The sequence below is a fragment of the Falco peregrinus genome, chromosome 1 (assembly GCF_023634155.1).
Source record: "Falco peregrinus isolate bFalPer1 chromosome 1, bFalPer1.pri, whole genome shotgun sequence".
In the NCBI taxonomy this organism is placed as follows: domain Eukaryota; kingdom Metazoa; phylum Chordata; class Aves; order Falconiformes; family Falconidae; genus Falco; species Falco peregrinus.
This window is the reverse complement of record NC_073721.1, coordinates 86,874,360-86,895,184: the sequence shown is the minus strand read 5'-3', so window position 1 is coordinate 86,895,184 and position 20,825 is coordinate 86,874,360. Positions and strand designations below refer to the sequence as shown.

The 20,825-nt window shown below is 41.6% G+C and overlaps 1 protein-coding gene across 10 annotated transcripts in view; it reads left to right on the top strand.

Moving 5' to 3' along the window:
- FOXN3 (forkhead box N3) overlaps window positions 1-20,825 on the top strand; it is a 212,151-nt gene that overhangs the window by 169,366 nt on the left and 21,960 nt on the right. For 7 of the 10 annotated variants that reach the window (XM_055814567.1, XM_055808535.1, XM_055793749.1 and 4 more), the window contains one exon: window positions 14,245-14,310. The exons of 1 other annotated variant lie outside the window; for it this stretch is intronic. In XM_055814567.1, the coding sequence (XP_055670542.1) occupies window positions 14,245-14,310 (66 nt within the window). The remainder of the gene's footprint in view (window positions 1-14,244; window positions 14,311-20,825) is intronic. 2 more of the 10 variants (XM_055795573.1, XM_055796884.1) reach the window with 1 other exon arrangement.

The following is a 20,825-nucleotide window of genomic DNA, read 5'->3' as shown; positions in this document are numbered from 1 at the left end:
AAGAGGGGTGAGCCACTAACGGCAATAGCTGTGGGTACGCTTAGGCTATCTGAAAGGAAAATTCTTTTGCCAGCATGTGGAACTCAGAGGTGATTGTAGTCAGCTCCTCTTCCCTAGCTGCATTCAGAAAGGGAGGTAAGGGTTGGTTTGATAAGAACACTTGCCAAGAAGCAAATCTGGAGAAGACTAAACATCTGTGTGGGGTCAGTGAGAAGCTTTCTCTAGATTTGGTCAGCTGGTGGCACTGTGGTGATGTAAGAGTTGTGCATCTCACCTTACGGAGACATGGCATCAGCCAACATGGGAGGCAAGCCTGCAGCTCTTTCCAGCCAGGGCTTTGGTCTGTTTAGCAAATCCAGATTCCTGTAAGCAAATGACAAAAGTGTGGTGGTGGAGAAGATGGGATAACACTAGAAAATGTCCTTTCTGTGGCACACTTTTGCTTCTGCCTCTGCTCTGGGGGCTTTTCAGTTTTCCAGAGCTATTGGATGACTGTTTTCCTAGGCCAGCGGGAAGTATCTTCTCCATCCATTTGTAACAGTGGACGTAGACCCTCTCTGTTGGTCTGGGTGGGATATATACCCTTACATGACTTCCCAGTAAGAATGAATTTGCTACTCTGACAGAATCCTTCAGCTGATTTAAAAGAAGTTTTTCTGCTAAGTGTTATAGAGGCTCTTATGAATGTAGCTGTTTAGTTCCCAGGTTGGAAAGCTGACAAAATTGTCCAAATAGTCAAAGCTTTCTAAGAGGTTTCCTCCAGTTTTGCCCCCTGAAAAAGCTGTGACCTCCTTCAGTAATGATACTGCAATGTAGCCTGAGCTTCGAGGACCATGGAAGGTGGAGTTCATGTAGGATACACACTCAGAGTGTTATCACAGGCTTTGCCACAAAATTCATTTTTCTACCTTTTGTGCTTTTTCTCCAGTGCTTTGTACGCATGTCTTTCTTTGATGTACACATACACCCTTAGTCAAACCATTTAATCTAAAAGTTTTAAAAGAAAATAAAGAATTTCTGTATTTAAATTCTTGAGCGGCACTCTGCTATCATAATGATAGAGCTGTAGGATTACCCAGAGATACAAAATGACAGACATCATAGTTAATACTCATCAGCATCCTTTCTAGCAATCTCAAAGCAGTCCCATCAGTAAAAAGCCTAAGCAAGCTGTGCTGCATTATCATGATTGAGGGCCAGATCAGATTCAATGTTGCTGGCTGACATGAGGAATAGAAAGGAAGTCTTCACACTTCTAAAACTAACTTTGTAAATAAGCTCTCTCTAACGTTGCAAATACGTCCTCACGCTTCTGTTAAAATACCCAGTAGTGACATGAGAACCAGCCTCAAACACGTTTGCAGATACTTTGCCTTGAAACTGTAAGGAAGAGAGCTGCTTACGTTCATCCCTGATAAAGGAAGATGTAGCTCAGTGCTTTCCCAGCATTAAGAGTGTGGGGATTTATGAATTCCAGGCCCTTCCCAGCCAACATCAAGTCTAGCAACATTGATTTTTAATCAGGCATAATTACCACTGTTAGTCTCCTTGAAACAAGTGATACAACATACCTCTAGCCATTTCAAGGCTTTACGCTGTTTTCCCTAACTGTATTATCATTGTACAGTCTAACTCTTGGTTTTCTGCACTAAGGGGTCCTGTGACTACCAGGTCTCCAACTTTACTGGAATTTTATTGACAATTTTGCATAAAATAGAAATATTTTCATTGGTGTTTTCCCAGTGGAAGCACATTTGTGGCTTTTATAACAAAGGCTCTACAAAGACTATAATACATGCTATTAGCATGTTTGTTGCACCAGATTTATGGATAATTGTTTCTAAATTGGGGCATCAGGTATGTGTTAGGGGAGGGGAAGGGGTCCCTATAAGGTTTTCAGTTTTATTCCTGACTGCATGCAAGACAGCTGTTTGCCTATAAATGATGGCATTAAAAAGAAAAATAAGTAGGAGCTTTTTTCACGTTGCTTTTCTGGAGGTCCGGCACCCTTATACTTTGAGATTTTTCTACCCCCTGCTGGAGAAAGGGAGAAGCAGGGAGCTTCAGAGTGGCAAGAAGAAGCTTCAACAGACACCGGGGTGCTTAGAAACTCTTCATTTTCTGGCCCTGAAGGGGTGGCGAGATGGGTTGGGAGAGCCTCTGTGCAGTCCGTTTGACTCTCCCATGAGAGGGCAGGCAATCGTTACAGATCAGTGCGCAGAGAGCAGAGATGGGGAGGGGTTGGGGTTGGGGGCGGGAGGGGGGGGGCAAGACAAATGTCTTCTCTCTGTTTTGCTGTAATCGATCTGATTACCAAACATTATTAAGATTTGTTTCCCCAGACAGCCCGTGCTTTGCTTTCACAGACACGCAGATCTGACGCACAGATCATACTAGTAAATTGAATTTGCGCTGGCAGAGTTAGTATGTACTGTTTGCTGTACGTACATGAAGCAGAACTCTCTAAAAGGCCAGAAAGATGTCTGTGTGCTGCACTGACAAGGGTTACAGAAACTTGTGCTTAAAATCAGTAAACCAGCTCTCACTAGACATTGTTGAAATTTTGAAGTACAAAAAGAAACGTGGGGCAGGTTTTTTCCTATTTGATTTTAAACACAAATTTGACAAAAAGACTCAATACTACAAGTAAGCCCTCTCTTTCTTCGTGGCAGCTTTTGTCCTGGCACCTGCTTGGCTGGAGCGATGGCCATTCCTCCCTGGCAGGGGCGAGGCTGCCTGGGGTGTGGGGAGCAATGCTGGGGAGCTGCAGGGGAAATGAGACCTAGCACCATTGAAGATGTGGTTTCCCCTCTGGCCTTGCTGTGTGCCCACAAGAACGGTGCAAAACACACTTGTGAGTCTTGTTAATGAAAGCACTGATTTTTTACAAAACTGTCCTGAGCTATATTTAAGCTGTCCAGCTGTTCCAGTCTGGGGCTGAGCCCTGCAGGATGCTGGTCTGTGATCCTCTTCCACAGGCACTACTCATTCTCTGGCTTGTATACACGGAAGTGCTTTCCTGGATTGCAGCCACAGCTCTCACTACTATCTGGATAAAGCTTTATTTCTTTTTTCTTGTTTTAAATGTCCAATGACTTCGTTTAGGCACAGCCTGTGCAAGTGGTCAGTTTGGGTCCCTGTTCACTGCATAAAGAGAACAGGGCAACAGCCCCTTAGCTTATCCACTCTGTTTTGTGAAGTAAATGCAGTTTACGCCTTTCAGCTGAGGATCTGAGTTTGCAAAGGAATTCTGGTTGTATTCTGCCCGTTCCTTACTCCTCTGATGTTGCCTGTCAACTAGTGGGGATTCAGAGTCCAAGGAGTTTGCTACAGGGTCATTTGTAGTGAATCAGAGTTTGGCATAAGTGGAATGCTGTCTCCCATTCTTGGGGTTTTTTTTTTAATTAAAATGTAACAGATAATAGTAAAAGGTTGTTTCAACTGTTTTGGGTAGAAAGGAGCTGCATGATGGCAGTTTGGCATTAGAAGCATCCAAGGGGCCTTCAAACACAGTTTAGCTGGAAAGTCCTGCCTTAGTACTCACTTTCTAAAGACTCAAGTGAATTATTCCTTCACCACATTTCAGTTCATGGCATTTCATACTTTCTCTGTTTTTGAAATGTTTAAGTAAAAAATTCCAGTGAAGCCAGTATTTTACTTACATGTTTGCTACTATAATAGCAGAGACAGTACTAAATCTTTGCATTAGCACAGTGTTTACTGGAAGATCTGAGATGCATATGCAGCCAAATTCAAGAAAGATTTAAGTGAAAGCAAGTTTGATAGTTTTTCCCCCCCCCCCCCCCAGATTTACAACATATTTTCTACAAAATCTCTTTTATGAAGTATTGAAGAAACACACACACCCAATAACTAGGATGTAATGTTTAGTCTAAACAGTATTGCAATTGTTTTAAATAAATCCTATTGTTATGTATGCTATTTAAGCTAAGTTAAAGCCCCAACCTAACCTAAGGCTGACTAATTTCACTCTTAAAGACTTTTCAGTGTTCACGCAGCTTATGTTCTCTGCTGCTTTCAGCAGGAGCTTTCACTAAAAAAGGCCAGTATGGTCTCAGAATATCATTGTTCTAATTAGAAAGTAATTGTGTTACTCCATTGGTTATCCTGTAGACATCTGCAGTGGGATTGTCAAGATCTTCAAAGGCTATCTTTGTTTTCATATTTCATTACAATAATCCTTCAAAAATTATGTTACTTCTTACACTGCCTTACCATTGGCCTGCATCTCATCTCTCAGCCCACTTGGGAGGCTCTCCAGCAAAAAAAGTTAAAAGGCTCTAAACACTAGATTCCTGTCTCTTTGTCATTTCCTTTATTTGAAAATTAAAGAAGTTTAGAAAGAATATTGCAGGAAAAATGGAACTGGTTTTGTCAGATGATGGCAGTGTTGCTGGGGCTGTCTTCCTCCATTGATTTCCTTCTGAGAAGCAGGAGAACAGCTTGTTCCAGCCATGTTGAACATCACTCCCTGTGGAGAGTGCTCAGCCGTCATCCACAGACCCAGGCGAGTCTTTAGCATCGCCATGTACAGGCTGGGGCTGGCTTGCAGCAATGCAAAATAACGATTGTCAGTGCTCTGATGGAAAACAGGCTTTAGTCTGCTTCCATTTGTTTGGGTCAGTTTGTGTCTAGGTCCTGTTTGTCCTTAATGGGGATACAGTTGCAAAAGATTGGCAGGGGAGGAACGGGTGCCCCAGCAGGGTTTCCCAATATGTTTAATAATAGGTTTTCAAAACTATTAATTTGATTTAGTTGTTTATTGATTGATTCATACTAGTGACTGTAAGTTGGTCTCAGTCTTAGGAAGAAGGGAAGTAAATGGTACAGACTTTGACTTTTCTTCATTTATAATGCACCTGTCTTGGTGTATGTGTTGGTCTTAACTCTACAAACAAAAAGTGTTCTGTTTTCTGAGGTGTGACTTTACTCAAGAATTAGCAATAACACACTTTTGTTTATCCACTGTCCCTCTGGGGAAAGACACGTAACCTAGAACTGGAGGGCAAGCATGGGCTGGCAGTCATGGCCGTGTGGTAGGGAGTGTAACCCTGGCAGAGTGCATGCCTGCCCGCCTGCCTGTGTACCTGCTAGCGGGTTATGCTTACGCTGGTTTTCTAACCTTACTTCTGGGGGCAATTCTAGCTGTCCTGCCTGCATCCATGCCTTGGAACCCAGGGTTGCACAGCATACACCAGGGTGGGAACTGCTAGGCTCGCAGCCAGTTGTCACAGCCCCTTAGGTTCACAGAGAAGACCCTGTGCGCAGACCTCCCTAAGCTGTGGGCCACCATCCTTCCCCTCTGGTTCTCCCAGTCACCCATATATGAGGCTCTGCCTGCTGGCACCTTTCTGCACCTTCCTGCCTGGACCCGCTCTGCTGTCCTGCAGAGAAGAGCAGAAGAGAGAAGGCAAGAGTCTGAACAGAAGTTTATATGCAGGCGTGGGAGTGCAGTGGGAGAGGTGAGACCACTTGCAAGCCAGGTCTCATGTGGCTTGCTCGCTGGCTTTCCTTCATAGTGCCATGGGCCAGGTGCTCCTGGATTGGCCTCTGTCCAACTCCTTTTCATTATACCAGGAGTCTTGCTTATGCTTAAGGCTGCTGCCACAGAGCTCAGGCTGGCTGTGTATGACAGCTCTGGGCTTGCATCAACCCTCTGGACTGCACTGACTGTCAGATATGAGGCTCCGGCTCTGTGCTGCTTTTCTCCAAGTGCAGACAGCCACTGGGCTTCAGGCATCCTGCTCGGAGCACATCACCCACAGGAAGCTGGTAGGCATGGGCCCTGCGCATCCATAGCACTGACTATAAGCTTTTTGCAGGTCAGTTTTGTCATGACGCCGTATGAGGTCTGGTCCTGGAGTGTCAGACCGGTGCTTCTGCAGGTTTATGCAGGTGAGCCTCCATGCAAATAAGTTTCCACTGGCAGAGTTTCTTCATGACTGTTTTTGTGCTCTTTCCCTCTCTGTCACAGAGTTTTGCAGAGGGCTTACCTGCCCTAGAGGAGCAGTCTGGGAGGCAGCTTCTGGAGAGTCCTTTTCTCTGGGTCACACTGAGAGCAGTAACAATGTGTAAATACTTACAAAAACTCCACATTCAAACTTTTTATTTGGTTCCAGCTCCTGTTAGCAGAGTTTTCCCAAAATACCATTTCTCCATTGCCTAGAAGTGTTCTGGTTACTAGTCTTGTCCAGCTGATGTTGCTGTACTGAAACTGTTTTTAAAGTTAATAGTTCTTCCTTGCTTTTCCCCCGTGGTCACCTCATTGTAATGATGGCGTTACTATTTTTCTTAAAGTCTGTTTCTGTGTTGGTTCGGTTGTCCAGCTTGGGTTTTTAGCTTTTTTGGGGTTTTTTTCAAAGAATGAGTCGTTCCTACTTTTCTCAGGATACAAGTTGGAGCAGGCTCTTTGTGCAGTGACTTGCAGAAACTGCAGACTCCTCCAGGCTGAGGTCTAGAGCTCCTCAGCCCAGTCTGTTTCCCAGAGGTTCCACAGGAACCACTTAGTTCATCAAAACTTGCTCTTTGGAAATAATAGATCTTAAACAAAATTAGACTTGCTGTTATCCTTCCTACTGAATCGCTTTGTGCTCCTCTCTTCCAAAGTAATCCTCATTACTTAAGATAAAGAGCAGAAAAGAATCTATTCTTGTTCATTCAGCAATGTGGATAAAAAACTTGTTAGCTGTCACATCCAGGAATAACTGCCTGGCCTTACCATGGCTAATAGCATTTGTTCTCCAGTCTGTACTATGAAGTTAGACTCCCACGTTAAAGTAATTCCCATTTCTTTAATGATGAAGAGCTCTATGTCGATCCCTGTCTGGTGCAGGAAGTCAAGAGCAGACCCAGCGTCTTCCTCTTAGAAGTCGTCTTTGACCATCTTTCTGTAACATTTCCAAACATTTTCTGTTCTCTTCTATTTCCAGAGTCTGCTGTTCCATTATTGCATGACAGCATCTTACCATATAAAACCCATATTTCTTTTCCTTAAAAAGCACAGACCTTTTGACACCTGTTTCAATAATAATTGCTGTTCCACCCTGTTTGTGATTTTTCCTATAATAACACTAGTGCCTTGAGTGCCTCTTTTATTATGTCAGTCTGCCTGCGTTATTAGCACACAGCTATTTTCGCTGCTGGGTTTTTTGTTCACCTTTTCTGCTCTTGTTTTTGGTTTTAGACTGCATCTGGCTCCCTAGTTAGATGATATACAGTCTTTTCACTGATGGTGTCACATGCCTCACCTCTTTTCTTCACCATTAGTAGCAATTTTTTCTTTCAAATCCCTGAAATACCTTCCTCGGTGGTGTTTTCATATTTAGCTGGCATTTTCCCTTTTGCTCTCTGGATCCTGAAACCATTATGGAATTTATGTTTGCCTCCCCTGGCCTTCCCTTGCGGTGTTCATGCTGTGGCTTGTGCCATGGTCGCTCCACTAACTGGGATGTTTGGGTGAAGCCCTCCTGAAGACTCATCTTGCAGTGAAAGTACCCAAGAGCCACCTTTTCCTGCAGAACCAGTGGTGGAGAGAATGGAGGGTTTTCCCAAGGGTCACTTGGCCTATGCGAGATACATCTGTTCTTTTTCAGTTGGCATGTCTTGTGCTTGCTGGACTGAAAGATATACTCAGTTCTCAAGGTCTGGTGGACATGAATGTGTTTTGAAATAGCATGAGAAGGAAATGAGTACTTACAACAAACACTCGTGTGGGACAATGAGGTATGGCTTATTTGGTCTTAAATTGTCAAGAGTTTTGTAGAGGGCTTCCTCCTGCCAGCCATCCTCCTGCTTTGCTGGAAGAAAAACCTATTGTTAGCAGCAGGGACATTATGAAGGCTTGAGCAATGATGACCTTAATGTTCCAGTTAGAGATAACACACATCTGCATAACTGGGGACAAAGAGCATGTGTGTTTGTGTGTGTGTTTATCCTTTGGTCAAAAAAATGTGTGTGCAACCTGTAAGGCTGCAAGGAATTACGGCCCTCATAATCCCATCTTCCACTGTAGAAGCTGAGGCTGCAGCAGTCAGTTAAGAAGATGGTTGAAATTCCTGATCACAGATTAGGTAAGTACATGATGGAACAGCACATTGTTTCTCTTCTGCGCTAGGCTCACTGGCTAGTGCTTTCTCCAGGTGATGCTGTTTTCTGTTCAGTATTACAAGCTGCACAGGCTGGATGGACTCAAGAAAGACTTTACTGTTACTTGTGTGATGGGTAAATTTTATTTTCACATCCTTCAGCACTGAAAATTGAGCTTGCCAGTAATGTGCACCAGAATGAAAAATATTTCAAACATGAACAAAACCAAAGCAAGGGTCTCTGCCCTGGTCTTGGGAGAGAGTGTATTATAATATGCCATTTTTACATGTAAGACGTATATCTCATCTCTCTTTAGTCAGCTGTCTCTTAGAAGATTTTTATCTTGCACCGGTAAAATATGTATTGGTGTTGTGAGTCTTTCAACAGTTAATTGATCTTAATCTTTACTACTGAGATGAAAAGTTAGGATGACATGTTTTGGTTTCATACAGCTTTCCAAATGATAGATGAACCTCTTTCAGTTTGTGCATGTGCAAGACCTTCTGTAACTCTTTCTCCTACTGTTCTTTTTATTAAAGCTAATACTTCTAACAAGAATGTATTTCATAACTGTTCATGCAGTTTTTCAGCTGATAAAATGGTATCATTAGAGAATGGAGATTGTATGTAGCTTCATGATGGTACAAATTTAACAAAATAGAGGAGCAGGAAGAAGGTTTCTTTTACAAATGTTCTATGTTTTTTAAAATTAGACCTCTCAGAATAATTTGTGCCGTAGCTTACTTGGCAATGCTGGAAATGAATTTACAAAAGAGGAAAAACTATTGGTTCATTTAGACCCGTACCTTTCTTCTTCTGTGTCTCATATTAGATCCTTTCAAAGGAGTGGGAGAACCACTGTCACTGCCAGACCAGTTTTGTATTGTTAGTGAAATTGCTTCCTCCTGGCCTCTATTATGTCGCTTCCAAAATTCTCACTCTTGGTCTTTCGTGCACTGTTGTTGAAGTATGAATACAATTTCTTGTTTCTTCCCAAGATCTTGGTTCTGAATCCTATTGGCTTACCATACGCTTCCACAACTATTCTGTTTATTTTAAGAGCTCTTCTCAACCTTATTTAAATATTTCAGAAGAGGACTCAGTGGCATCCTACACCAAGGAGTTTGACAGAGTTACAGTACTTACAGTTCTCTTCAGGTATTTCTTTCTATCTTGCACGTTGCAGTTTTATTTTAACAGCTATGTTCTTATTCTGTCATCAGGCAAAATAAATTAAATACAGGGGGGGAAAAAAGGGGGTGGAAAAGCCTTCACTCTATTAATTATGCTCTGTATCTGACCTAACCTGACTCATACCAAGGTTAACCGTCATGATGTGGGAAGGGAAGAAGCACATCTATTAACAGACAAGTTAAATAGGGGCAAGCTGCTGTTTGCTCTGTTGCAGTTTAGTAAGCCCAAAGATAAAAGGCGGAAGACACTGTTGCTTTTGCAACATCTTCCTGCTGCTGAAAACTGAAAATATTGAAGAAACAACTCACAAAAGATGTGTAGGAGTGGGCTGTGCTAGGAATCGAGGCAGGGCATAAGACAACTGATCTTGTGGAAAAGGAATAAACTGGACTTCTGTCTTCTGAGTACTGTGGCAGTGTTTTACGTATTCCAGCTAGAGCAGAGCATTTGAATGGAAAAAAGCAGTGGAGGATGCTGAGGCAGAAGTAGAAGGGGATGAAAACTAGCATACTGAATGATGAAGTGAAATTCTTTACAAAAATAGTTCTGTTTTAGATGTAGTAACTTTAAATTAAAAGAAGATCTTATAAATTCCTTCCTGATGAGGTAACATGGCAATGGTTGTAGTGTACAGATGGTGCGGTTTATTTACTGACTATATTTTTTACATCAGTTGGCAGTAACATTTTAGTAGTACCTAAATATGCATCTTAGGTGCCTCTCTCTAGGCATCTGTGCTAGAAAATTCAGGCTATGGATGCTATGAACTGCTTCAACTGCCATTTTCTTTAAAACTGTATAGTATGGCTGTAAAATTAAATACCCTCTAGCAAAATCCAGAGGGACTGTGTTATCCAAATTTTGATTACGATTTCGTTGGAAGGGGATGGATTTGAAGCATTCAGTGAAATCAGATCAAAAATAGAAACAAAAATATCAAAATAATACAAACTATTGTAAAACACTTCCTTTTTTATGAAATTAACTCAGATCAGAGATCACAAAATAATAAAAGGACAGCTGTCACATACAGCTTTCTCAGGTTTGTTTTTAATTACTTTTTGTCAATTCTAGAATTAACAGTCTGCTACCCAGGGGTTATCCTCTGCATTGCTGAATGTTTGTATGTAATCTCATGTCAAAATGTTTCATGCCTGCTATTTCACCACTTCGCAGGACAGATTCAGATCTATATGGGTAATGTGCAGAGTGAAGTTCAGCTTAAAGCACATCTTGAGAATATGTACTAGATCCTAATTCCACAAACTGATAAATTGTGGGTTAGTTCCTCAGTGAAAGAACTGGCTGCTGTTTACCGATTTGGTGTTCACTTTTGAACACTTTGCTGAATAGGGGCTTGAATCTGAAGTGCAGCAAACAGGCCTGCCGTGAGGTTTGGGACTTACCCTTCCTTGGTGTTATCTTTGTCAAAAGAAGTTTTGACTTCGAAAGCAGTGCTGGCAAAAATAACAGTAGGCTCCCACTGCAAGGGGAGGTACTGCAGCTGTGGTGGAGTTCCTGCCCTTTGATGGCTTTGAACTGCGTGGTGAATTCATGTAGGTGCTTGAGGTTTCTTCCAGGTCCTTTCTGATACCCTGTGAAGGACACTTGGAGGATGAGGGACCAAGCGCTGAAACTTCAGAGTAGCGTAAAGCACTGAGTGTATAGACAGCAGCTGTTTGTTAGGGAGAGCTGTGGCTGCTGGAAACTTTTATCGCTTTCGTCACTCTCCAATGTTGCCCGTTTCAGATTTTGATATACTCTTCCTTCTTTGTATAACACCCGCAAGCCTTCCTTTTCCTTGTTGATCCTTACTTTCCTCTTTCACTGGGAAAGCTGGGCATCTTCTGCTTTCCGCTAGCGAAAAATGAACACACAGTTTGTGTATGCAGTCAGTTCACCACTTTAATTAGCAAAAAGAAATCTGAATGCATTCATTTAAATACTTGATTTTCTAAATTCCGAAATTTTGTATGTAGTTATTTTTAACCGTGTTTCCTAGGGAAAGATGTTCCTGCAATCATTATTCACTAACCACCTACTGTTAATAACTTCAGGAGTCTTTGTGTTCATCACACACTTGAGGTAGGGCAGAGATCTCAGTTATGAAATCCACAGCTTCAAAAATGCAGACAGGCAGGTTGAAGGGAGAGGATCCAGTTACCAGCCTGGTCGGGCTGCCATGCAAGGCCAGCCCTTACGGCTACAAGTGAGAGGATCCGCATGGAAGAGACTTCGAAAGGATGCCAGCTGTGGGGCAGGGGCCATCAGCGTGGGGGCACTGGTGGGTACCAGGGTCTAAGCAGGAAACGCCAGTCCAAACAAAGGCACCGTTCATCCACCTGCCTTCAGTGCTCTTCCTCATGACTACTATCCAGCTCTTCTTCTTGACATCTTTCTCAGGAGAACACCTCCAAATTGTGAGCATGAATGCTGCGCAAGAATGAACTGGCTTTTCAATTTGCCCTCAGGCATTGCTTCTGGACCTCTTTGCGTGGTCTCTGACTTCTGGCCCTCGGCTCTTGTCTTCCTTCTGCAACCAGTCCCTGCTTTTCCTTTTCTCTCTGCGGAAGAACAACTGAAAGCACATTGTCCTGGATCCTACTGACGCCACCCTGGGTGCGTGTCCCTAAGCCCTCTTACCTCTGCCAAGGCATTATGGAATAGCGCTCTTGTTTTTTTCAAGAATATACCAACAGAAACCAAGCTAGACACCACAGCAGGTGTGGATGGGCTTGAATCATGGTTGTGCTTTGGAAAACAGCTGCTGTGGATGCAGTCATGTGTTGTAAGCAGCCCGTGTTTGTGTCGTGAAGTCATTAAAGAAACATGGTTGTACCATTAGTGGTCCAAAGGCTGAGAATGCACCTTTCAAGGTAAAACTACTTGCATCAATTTTATCTCGAAGCACAAAGTTTGTTACACGAACAAAACCCGCAGTCAGCAGGAAAAGTGTTTTCTATGGTTGTGTCCTTTTATTCTTGCAGCAAAATTATCATTGTGCTACAATATTACGCAATGGTGGGACCTATCTAAAGTAAAACAAGAAAACAAAATTTAGGAACAGCTGATAAATGCTGAAGTTGGCTGTATGAGTTACACAGTAAATTCAAGTTCTAACAATCTTCTGATTTTATGGTATGAAGGAGATGGACAAATTCTGATTTGGTTTGGCTTTATTTCTCAGGCTTCTTTGCTTTTTGTCTTGCTTTTTAATGTTAGATAGATTATGCTTCTTGAGTTTAACTAAGGGGAAACTCTTGCCGTGTGGGCTGTCTGGTCTGCGGACCCAGTCCTGCAACACAGCACGTGGTCAGGAGTGAAGCTGTTTGGAAATGGCACTTTCAGCATAGATGCTTGCAGCAGGAATACTGCTTTTGATGTATCTTCAGACTTGGAAGATTAATATAAATTGGTAAAGCTGCTTTTCTCAGTAGTCTTCTGGTGGCTCTTGGAAAAGGATATGCTGACCTGTCCAGCAGACAGACAGGCACCTGCTTTCTAGTATGTGGGCACCTTTTATACTAATTTAGTCTGCTGCTGCTTCAACTTAAGCTTTACACCCACTACACTGTTGCTTTGCTTACTGTTTCAGCAATTAAATAATAGAGCAGCCGTTAGAAGTGTGTTTCCAGCTATTCACAGAAAAGTAGTACATACTTAATTTAATAAAAATCCCTTTTTTATCCTTAACTGGTCAAGTGAATTTCTGTTTTGCTGAGCAGATAGTGAAATCCTCTCTACATCATTTGCATTGTTAATAAATTGCAGGGCTTTATACCATGTCACATAACTATAAATAGATTTGAAATGTATAAAGGTACGGTTAACAGTGAGAAGTAATTTTCTGACATAATAGCCAAAATAAAGTGCCATGAAGCTATTAGTAGTAAATTGAATTTTTTGGTATGTAATTTAGTATAAATACTGACAAGCTGAAAAAAAACCAACCCAAACAACAAATGCATACTCATTAGTCATTCAGTTTAGCAGCGCAGAGGCAGCAGTCGGCCAGGGTGTGCATTTTTATGTCTGCTTCAATTGCACACTTCATTTATCTGGACATGGCATAGGCGGCTTTCTCTGTCACACAGCATCACTGCACGATTAGCAAGTTGTGCCCCAGGGCAGCTGGGACGCTTTGCTGGGGCAGATGTTCTTTTCAGCTTATTCAGTGTCCGTTGTGGGGTTGTTTACTGTTGTCATAGCTACCTACATTTCCATAGCAGCCGAGCTGCTGTGTGAAGCAAGTGAATATAGTTATAAAAGGATCATATTTTGTTCTGTCTCTGTAACTTACCATCTGTCATCTGATTGTTCATGATGGATTCAGAAACCAATTTAATAACAGCGGCCAGACGATGATTTTTTGCTTATGTTAAAGTGACAACGGGTGAGGATGCAAATAAGTTGGTGCTTCAATGAAATGCTGGTTTCTTCCCATCCCCCCCTTAACTGTAGCAGTTTGGCTTCCAACACTTTCTCAAACGTTGCTGAAATCTTCATCGACAAATCAAAATGACCAAGTGTCATCTTCTGTACTTGCTCAGGTGTAGGTGTTCCTTACGCTTTCGCACTCTACTGTCAGCTCATCCCTGTGTGTTGCTTCCAAATTGTGATGTTGCACCTGCTTTCACAGATCCTTTGTAATGAAATCTAAATGCTCTCCACAGAATTAAACAGCAAATTCATGAGGCTAACAGCAAAGGTATCATGCACACATGACTGTGGTTTAGTGACATTCATCACTGCACTCTCCTTAATAGTAGCAATGGGACCATGTGCAAGTTTGGGGGTAAATTCAATGTGTGATCAACAAGCCCTCTGAATAATGAACTCTTAAACGTTTTCACTGCAGAGATTTGGTTGAACCTATAGTTTAGCAACGGGGGCAAGAAGATTAGCCCAGTTGTAAATAATGTATTTATTGGTTGATTTTTCCAGATCCTGACATTGATGCTGCCACTGCCATGATGCTTTTGAATACTCCCCCTGAGATACAAGCAGGTTGTGAGTAGATATTTCTATAGCATATAGCAACATAGACATGTAAAGATAATATTCTTTTTTATAAGTATACAGCGTACCAGATAAAAAGAAGGATTTAATGAAGAAATATAACTTCCCTTGTAGACCCTTACACTTCCTTGACCCTTACATGAGTATAATTTTGTGGTTCATATTACATTCTTTGTTACATGAATAATAGTAATCCGTGATCTCTAATGTGAAAGAGGGGTTATTGTTATTCATGACATAAACATAAATGAGTAATTTCTATTATCCATACTGATAGAAAGACCTGGGGCAACAGCCAGGAGAAAGGCAGGGAGAGCAAGAGAACGAAGGGTACATGGCATATGGTTTTGTTTTCGTTTTGTTTTGATTTTACTCCCATCGTATGAGTTACCACAGCCATCTGGATGCTTTTCATTCATTTGGGCACTGTTTCAGCTCCTTCCTTGCACACAGCCTGCCTGCTTTGCTTTTTTGCTGTGTCTGATACAAGGCAGTGGGCCGGCCCCAGGGAGCAAGGAAAGGTCTCATTTCCTGCCAGTACTGTCCTCCTTGTGCTGTGACCAGACCTGGCGGTGTGATGCTGTGTATTAACAGACCACTGAAGGGGCTCTGGCCCCCACTGTACTAAGTTGTGCAAACGGTGCAGGAATCGTCCTGCCCCACAGAGCTTGCAGTCAAGATATTAGAGGAATCCATAGAGGAACACAGCTGCACAAAAGCAGGGAGTACAAGAAAACAAACATATCCCTGGTCAGCAAGCACGGTAGTAATGCCAAGTGACAGGCAGCTCTGAAAAATGAAAGCAGAAGTTAAAATAGAAGCCATTATGCAGCCTGTCTAGCATCACTGCTATTGTTCTAGCTTGGGCAACCAAATCCAAATTCCAAGGGAAGTCTTGATTTGCACTTCGATACTCTGCCTGGGGAAGAGACTCAGTTAACATCAAAGCATTTCCTGTGCAGCCGAGGAAAGCTATTGTCAGCCTGCTTTGTGACCCTGCCAGAGAAATACCTCTTGAGAAGCTCCTCTTGGGGAGGAGCGCGATGTACCGAGACACTGTCCATTCTGGAAAGAGGGAAGGGTGGTCCTTGTCCTCCTAAACAGCCCTCATGGACTGTGTGCAGTAAAATGGTGAGCAATCCCTGTTATGTGTAAGTAGGAAAAGGGAAAGATTTTATTGAGGAGAGGAGGTGATGTTGGGCTTACTGGGAAGAATAAAATGGGAGATTTTCAAAGGTTCAGAAATGTGAAGAAGTCAGATTTGTGGGGCAGAGAAAAGAGGAAAAAAAAGTTGGGGTAGAATGGGAATGAAGGGGTAAAAGGCTATGTGAGAGAGAGGAGACATAAAGCAGTATGTGCACAAAAGAGGACAGGGAAAACAGAATTAATCTGAACTCCTGGAGGAACGGGAGAGCAGGAGAAGACAACAGACAAGAAAGGGAAGAGATCCATAGTAAGCTGCATATACTAAACATACTGTAGAATTTCATCGCATGTGTGTGTTTGTCAGCATTGCAGGTGTTTGCACGGAAGTGGAGTTGGGCGCTATCATTTCATAGAGATCATAGCTGTATTAGTTTGTAGAGGTCGCTCTGAGGAAGAAAATTCTAGCTTTCTATGTGTTTGGCATATCTCTGCCCTCATGTCACTTTCCCAATGGGCTGTTGCATCAGGAGGTCATAAGTGAGAAGGAGATGAAAGCAGAAAGATGGCTCCTCGCTCACATGGCTCCCTCCTTGATGTCTGTAAGTAACGAGGCTTTCCAATGTGCCTTTAAACTGAAATGCAGGGTCTGCTCAGAAGTTCATGAATCCTTCCAAACATTGGGTAGAATTGGCTGGTGCCAGGAGGAAAGGGCAGAAGTTTTTATTGTAACTTCAGAGGTCCTCTAAATTACAAAGGAGAAATGTTTTTGTGTGTGTGTAAATGGATACCTGAGGAAGTAAATCAGCCTGTCCTCTTAATTGCAGTTGGGTCTCACTTACATACTGCATTAACAAAGTCTTAGACAACTTAGAGCAAATTAATTACTGCTGCACATTAAGAAACAGTTGCATGAAAATTCACATTTTAAATTAGTTCTCAAATAAAAGGCAATTGGGCTGCAAAAATCTCATTGCAATGCTGAGCATCATCTAGAATCTTACAGTTTGTTCTCTGTGTTTGTGACAGTCAGTGACTGTCGTGGACTGCGAATGATCAGGGCGGCGAGCATGCTGGTACTGTTTGACCCCTTGAAGATTTAGAGTTCTGTTTGTCATATCAGACTGTGATGTCATACATGTGCTCAAGCTATCAGGACTGCAAAATTCCTCATCTTTTGAAGACAAGATTTGAAGAGGGAGGGACATAGTATACAGTTTGGCCACAGGTGTTAATGCGTGTTAAAGGGTGAAAACATCCTTTTGGTCTGAGAGTCTGACTCCCAATGTGCCAGTTACTTCCACAACAAAGATGGTCCGATGGAGGCAGAACCCAGGTGTCATTTCACAGTATAACAACTTGACAAATCAGAAAGTTTAAAACCCCAGTCCATTAAGGCCTTTGCCTGTCCTACAAACATTTAACCATCATTGTGAAACATGGGTACCTACAAAGTAGATTCATATGACGGTCTGGATTCATGTTTGTGTGGACGGTTACATGTGTTGGCTTTTGACTTTGAAGGCATCGTCTTGGAATAAAAGCTACCTTTCGAGCAGGATAAAAATCCATGCTTGTTTAGGCAATGTGGGTGCTAAAAGCATCTTTAAAATGAAGTTAGCTACAGCCATCATTCAAAGTCATCTTAAAATTTATTCTTTCAATACAGTCTTTCAGAAAGGAATCCCATCTCAGTGGTGTTAGAAAAATCCAGAGTAAGCTATTCCTCCTTTGTAACAGATTAATTAATTAGCTTTACGGTTTTAAATGACCCTTTAAAATTCCATACACGAGTGAAACACTGCTAACAACCACACGTGAATTCTAAAATCAGCTTTTGCTTTTATGTGAAATCTTAAAATGGTGTCTGAGCTGGCAGAAACATTGCTTACTATTTACCCTAATCACACCATGATTTAGTTTTCATGACACACACAAAAAAAAAAAAAAGAGTAAACCTCTGTTATTAGGTTTATTTTGTGTTTGTGGGGTTTTTACTTCATAAGCATACAAAATTGATTGCTCGCAGTGTCACTAAAGGTTGGAAATAATGCAATTATAGTTGCGATTTTGACATACAAAATCAATTTCTAAAATATTAACACTTTGTAGTATTTTCACAGACCAGATATTTCTAGATTGTAACTAAAGGCAGAATTTCAAAGTAGCCAGCTTGGTGTGAGACTACTGAAACATACAGTCTACCTGGCACCAATAATAAAGCATGAAAGATACTGTGATATGCCAAGAAAGGGCGTGTAGGAATATAGTTCCAATACTTTATTTGCTTCAGTTTATGAAAGTCCTTGTATTTCATCAATTTTTGTATGATTTGATTATGTTTAAAAAGAAACAGCAACTGAAACCCCTGCTTTCTTCAGTAGCAGCTATCACAAGTTACAAATACTTTGGATTTTATTAGTAGCCAGTACATGAATATTAATTCCAAAATACATTACTTGAAAACTGTATTTTGACCTGCAGGGTTCAAAGGGTACTTGCTGGGCCATCTTGGGCAAGTTGCATCAAATTTCTGGGCCTGTTTTCCCTGATGGGAATCTTAATTCACAGAGAGGACAAAGGAAAAGGAGACGGTGAACAAATGGTAAAGCTCCATTTACAAGTCATTCCTATTATCTCAGTGAAGCCCATGGGTTAGTTTCATACAATCATTAAGATTTTCAGTACTTCAGTTCTTTCCAATGTCTTGAAAGTAATTGTTACTAGCTGTCACTCCAGTGTCCTGGGCATGCCATTTAGCCTTGCCAAACCATTGTGTTTTGCTGTGAATAAAATGGAGGTTGGTTTTGGTGGGTTTGCAGTGTCTTTGGACTTCCTGACATTCAAGTCGCTGTAAGCATTTTCAGTAGCAATACCGTCTTAACTGGAGAGGTCATTCCCAACTCGGAACCATTTGCTCTTCAGGAAGGCCAGTAAGAAGCGAGTGTGCGTAGTGCGTTGCTGTTACTGCCAGGGAAACAGTGCTGTGGTCAGAGAGATTACACTGGAAATCTTGATCTAACTCAAGAAGCTCTTCACTCAGTGATATTGGACATAGCTGCCAATTCATGAGTAGTCCTTTGCCCGTTGCTATATAGTATGGGAATTGCACACAGATAAATGTAAGAACATTGCTCAAGCTGAAGCATAATACTGCAAACAGCTATAAATAGTGCTTGCAGAAGGGGTTTGGGTAGAAACCAGGAAACCGAGAATCCTCTCAGCTCTGAACATCTATCTTCTGTTTTCAGTACTGCTCACCACTACTCACCCGGGTTAGATGGAAAGTGGTGGCCTTCAGGAGACTTGGAAACACTGGTTTTGTGGGTGGGTCTTTGCAGGAGACAGAAGCGCTGTGATAAAGATGTTTGTGAAGATATGAGCATGGAGGTTTGCTGGGTGCTTCTTAAAAAGCAGGCTTTCCAAGGGTGCCATCAGTGTCTCTCTGGTTTGGAAATTTTATTAAACTTTGTCTCAAAGCATATAAAACTCAGAATAGATACATATATTTTAAATTTGGTGGGAGAGGTAAATTCCCTAAAGAGACTTACTAATACTGTACCTCTATACTTCTAAAATTGTAGCCCAATCAAGTTTTCTTTTTAAGCTAATGCAAGTGGATTCCATTCCACATGGAAGATATTTACAGAATCAAGACAAAAGATTTGTATAACATTGCCTTAATAACAGACAAAAATTCTCCAAATAGGATCAAATAGAACATGCTGTTTTCTTGGGATGTTTTTATTGTAGTTGAAACTTTAAAACTGTAATGTTCTTGTGGACAAGTTACTGTAACTTATTAGACAGCTCCAGCCTAACTTTTTATACCAGAAAATTATAATCATTGACAGTAAAATGTTTTGTATTTTGATTTAGCAGCATGGCTTAGTTTGCTGTTGGGCAGTTCCAGCATCACCAAAATGAAGAATTTCTAGCTGTGTTTTCCTATTTCGACAAAAAATATCTTGGAAGATTGAATTATTTTTATTAAAAGTCCTTAGACAAGGTGTGAGTGCGATAGGATTATCAGGATACAGTTCTCTCCCTCCACCTTAGATTTTTGTTAGGAGTCAACAGCTTGTTGGATGCAGCTTTGATTTGCAGGTTCCTAGGACTACAGACTATGGAACTTAAAAGCTCTAAAATTGTCCTTGAGCAATAAAACAGAAGTTAGGCAGATGGCATCAAATTTATGCCTGGGATAAGAGAGCTGGAGTGAATAAAGTTACAGATTTGGCAGATAACATTTGCTTTTGGCAACTTCTGATGTCCCATCAATTATACATTATTTTCCTGTTTTCAGTTCTTGTGGCCTGAGATGAAGTGTTCTGCTAAACACCATCCTGGAAGAGGGATTGGCAGAAAAAAGCTGAATCTGATAGATATTAGCAGAAATTCAGTACCTCTTGTCTATATTGATTTCTTCTGTGCTACAAGGGACAGGTCGAGGAAGAGAACCCTGGGATAAATGCATGTGCCACATAAAGATGCAAGAGGCAGAGAACCAGTCTGTCCCTACAGGATACCTTCATACTGTAATTTTTTCAAAGTTCATTTTGAATAAATACTATTCAGTCTTCTGTACTAGTCTAAATATTGGGGACCTTGAGCTAGACAGCTTAATGAAGCGTATGCTTGTTTCCCAGATGACATAAAGAACATGTATGTTTGTTACCCCTTTCTTTTTAATTTCCTTGACTTACAACAAATTACTCTCAGCACTGATAATTCCATTTAACTTCTATATGCCAACATTAAACCACGAAGTTGGTTTCCTTGTTTAGTGAACTGTTGGGGTGTCAGTGCGTCTGACTACCCATTAAGTATTTCCTCCTCTTCCATGTCAGCTTTGCCAAACTGTGTGTTAGGCAAATCCTTAGGGAAGGACCCAGTCTAATATGGGTTTAATTGTTGTGAAAGTCTTGGGAAGAGGTTGTTAGCTCAGCTGGATGCGGGAGGTTTGCTTCACATGCACACACACTTGCAAGTGAGAGATTCTGGATGCAATCTGTCGAGTGAAGTGATGAAAGAAGTCCATAGTTTGGGATATTCTACTCGGCTGATGTGCACACAAGACAATGCTCTGAATTAAAACAGCTGTGCACTGGCAGTGGAGTGATCATGTAGCCTTCGACTTAATTTTCCACCTCCAGAGGCTGAGTATGGGCTACAAAAGAACTGGATTTTCGAGGACTTCTGCTGGATCTTTTTAAGACTATCTGAATGTAGTGTTTTGATGGATTCAGATTATGGTATGTTCTACATGGCATTCACTTCATTGTCTGTTAAACTGTAATGTGAAAGTGGCTACAAGAGACAGGTTATTTTCCCCCTTGGAGAATTTGAGAGGTGCAGTTTTG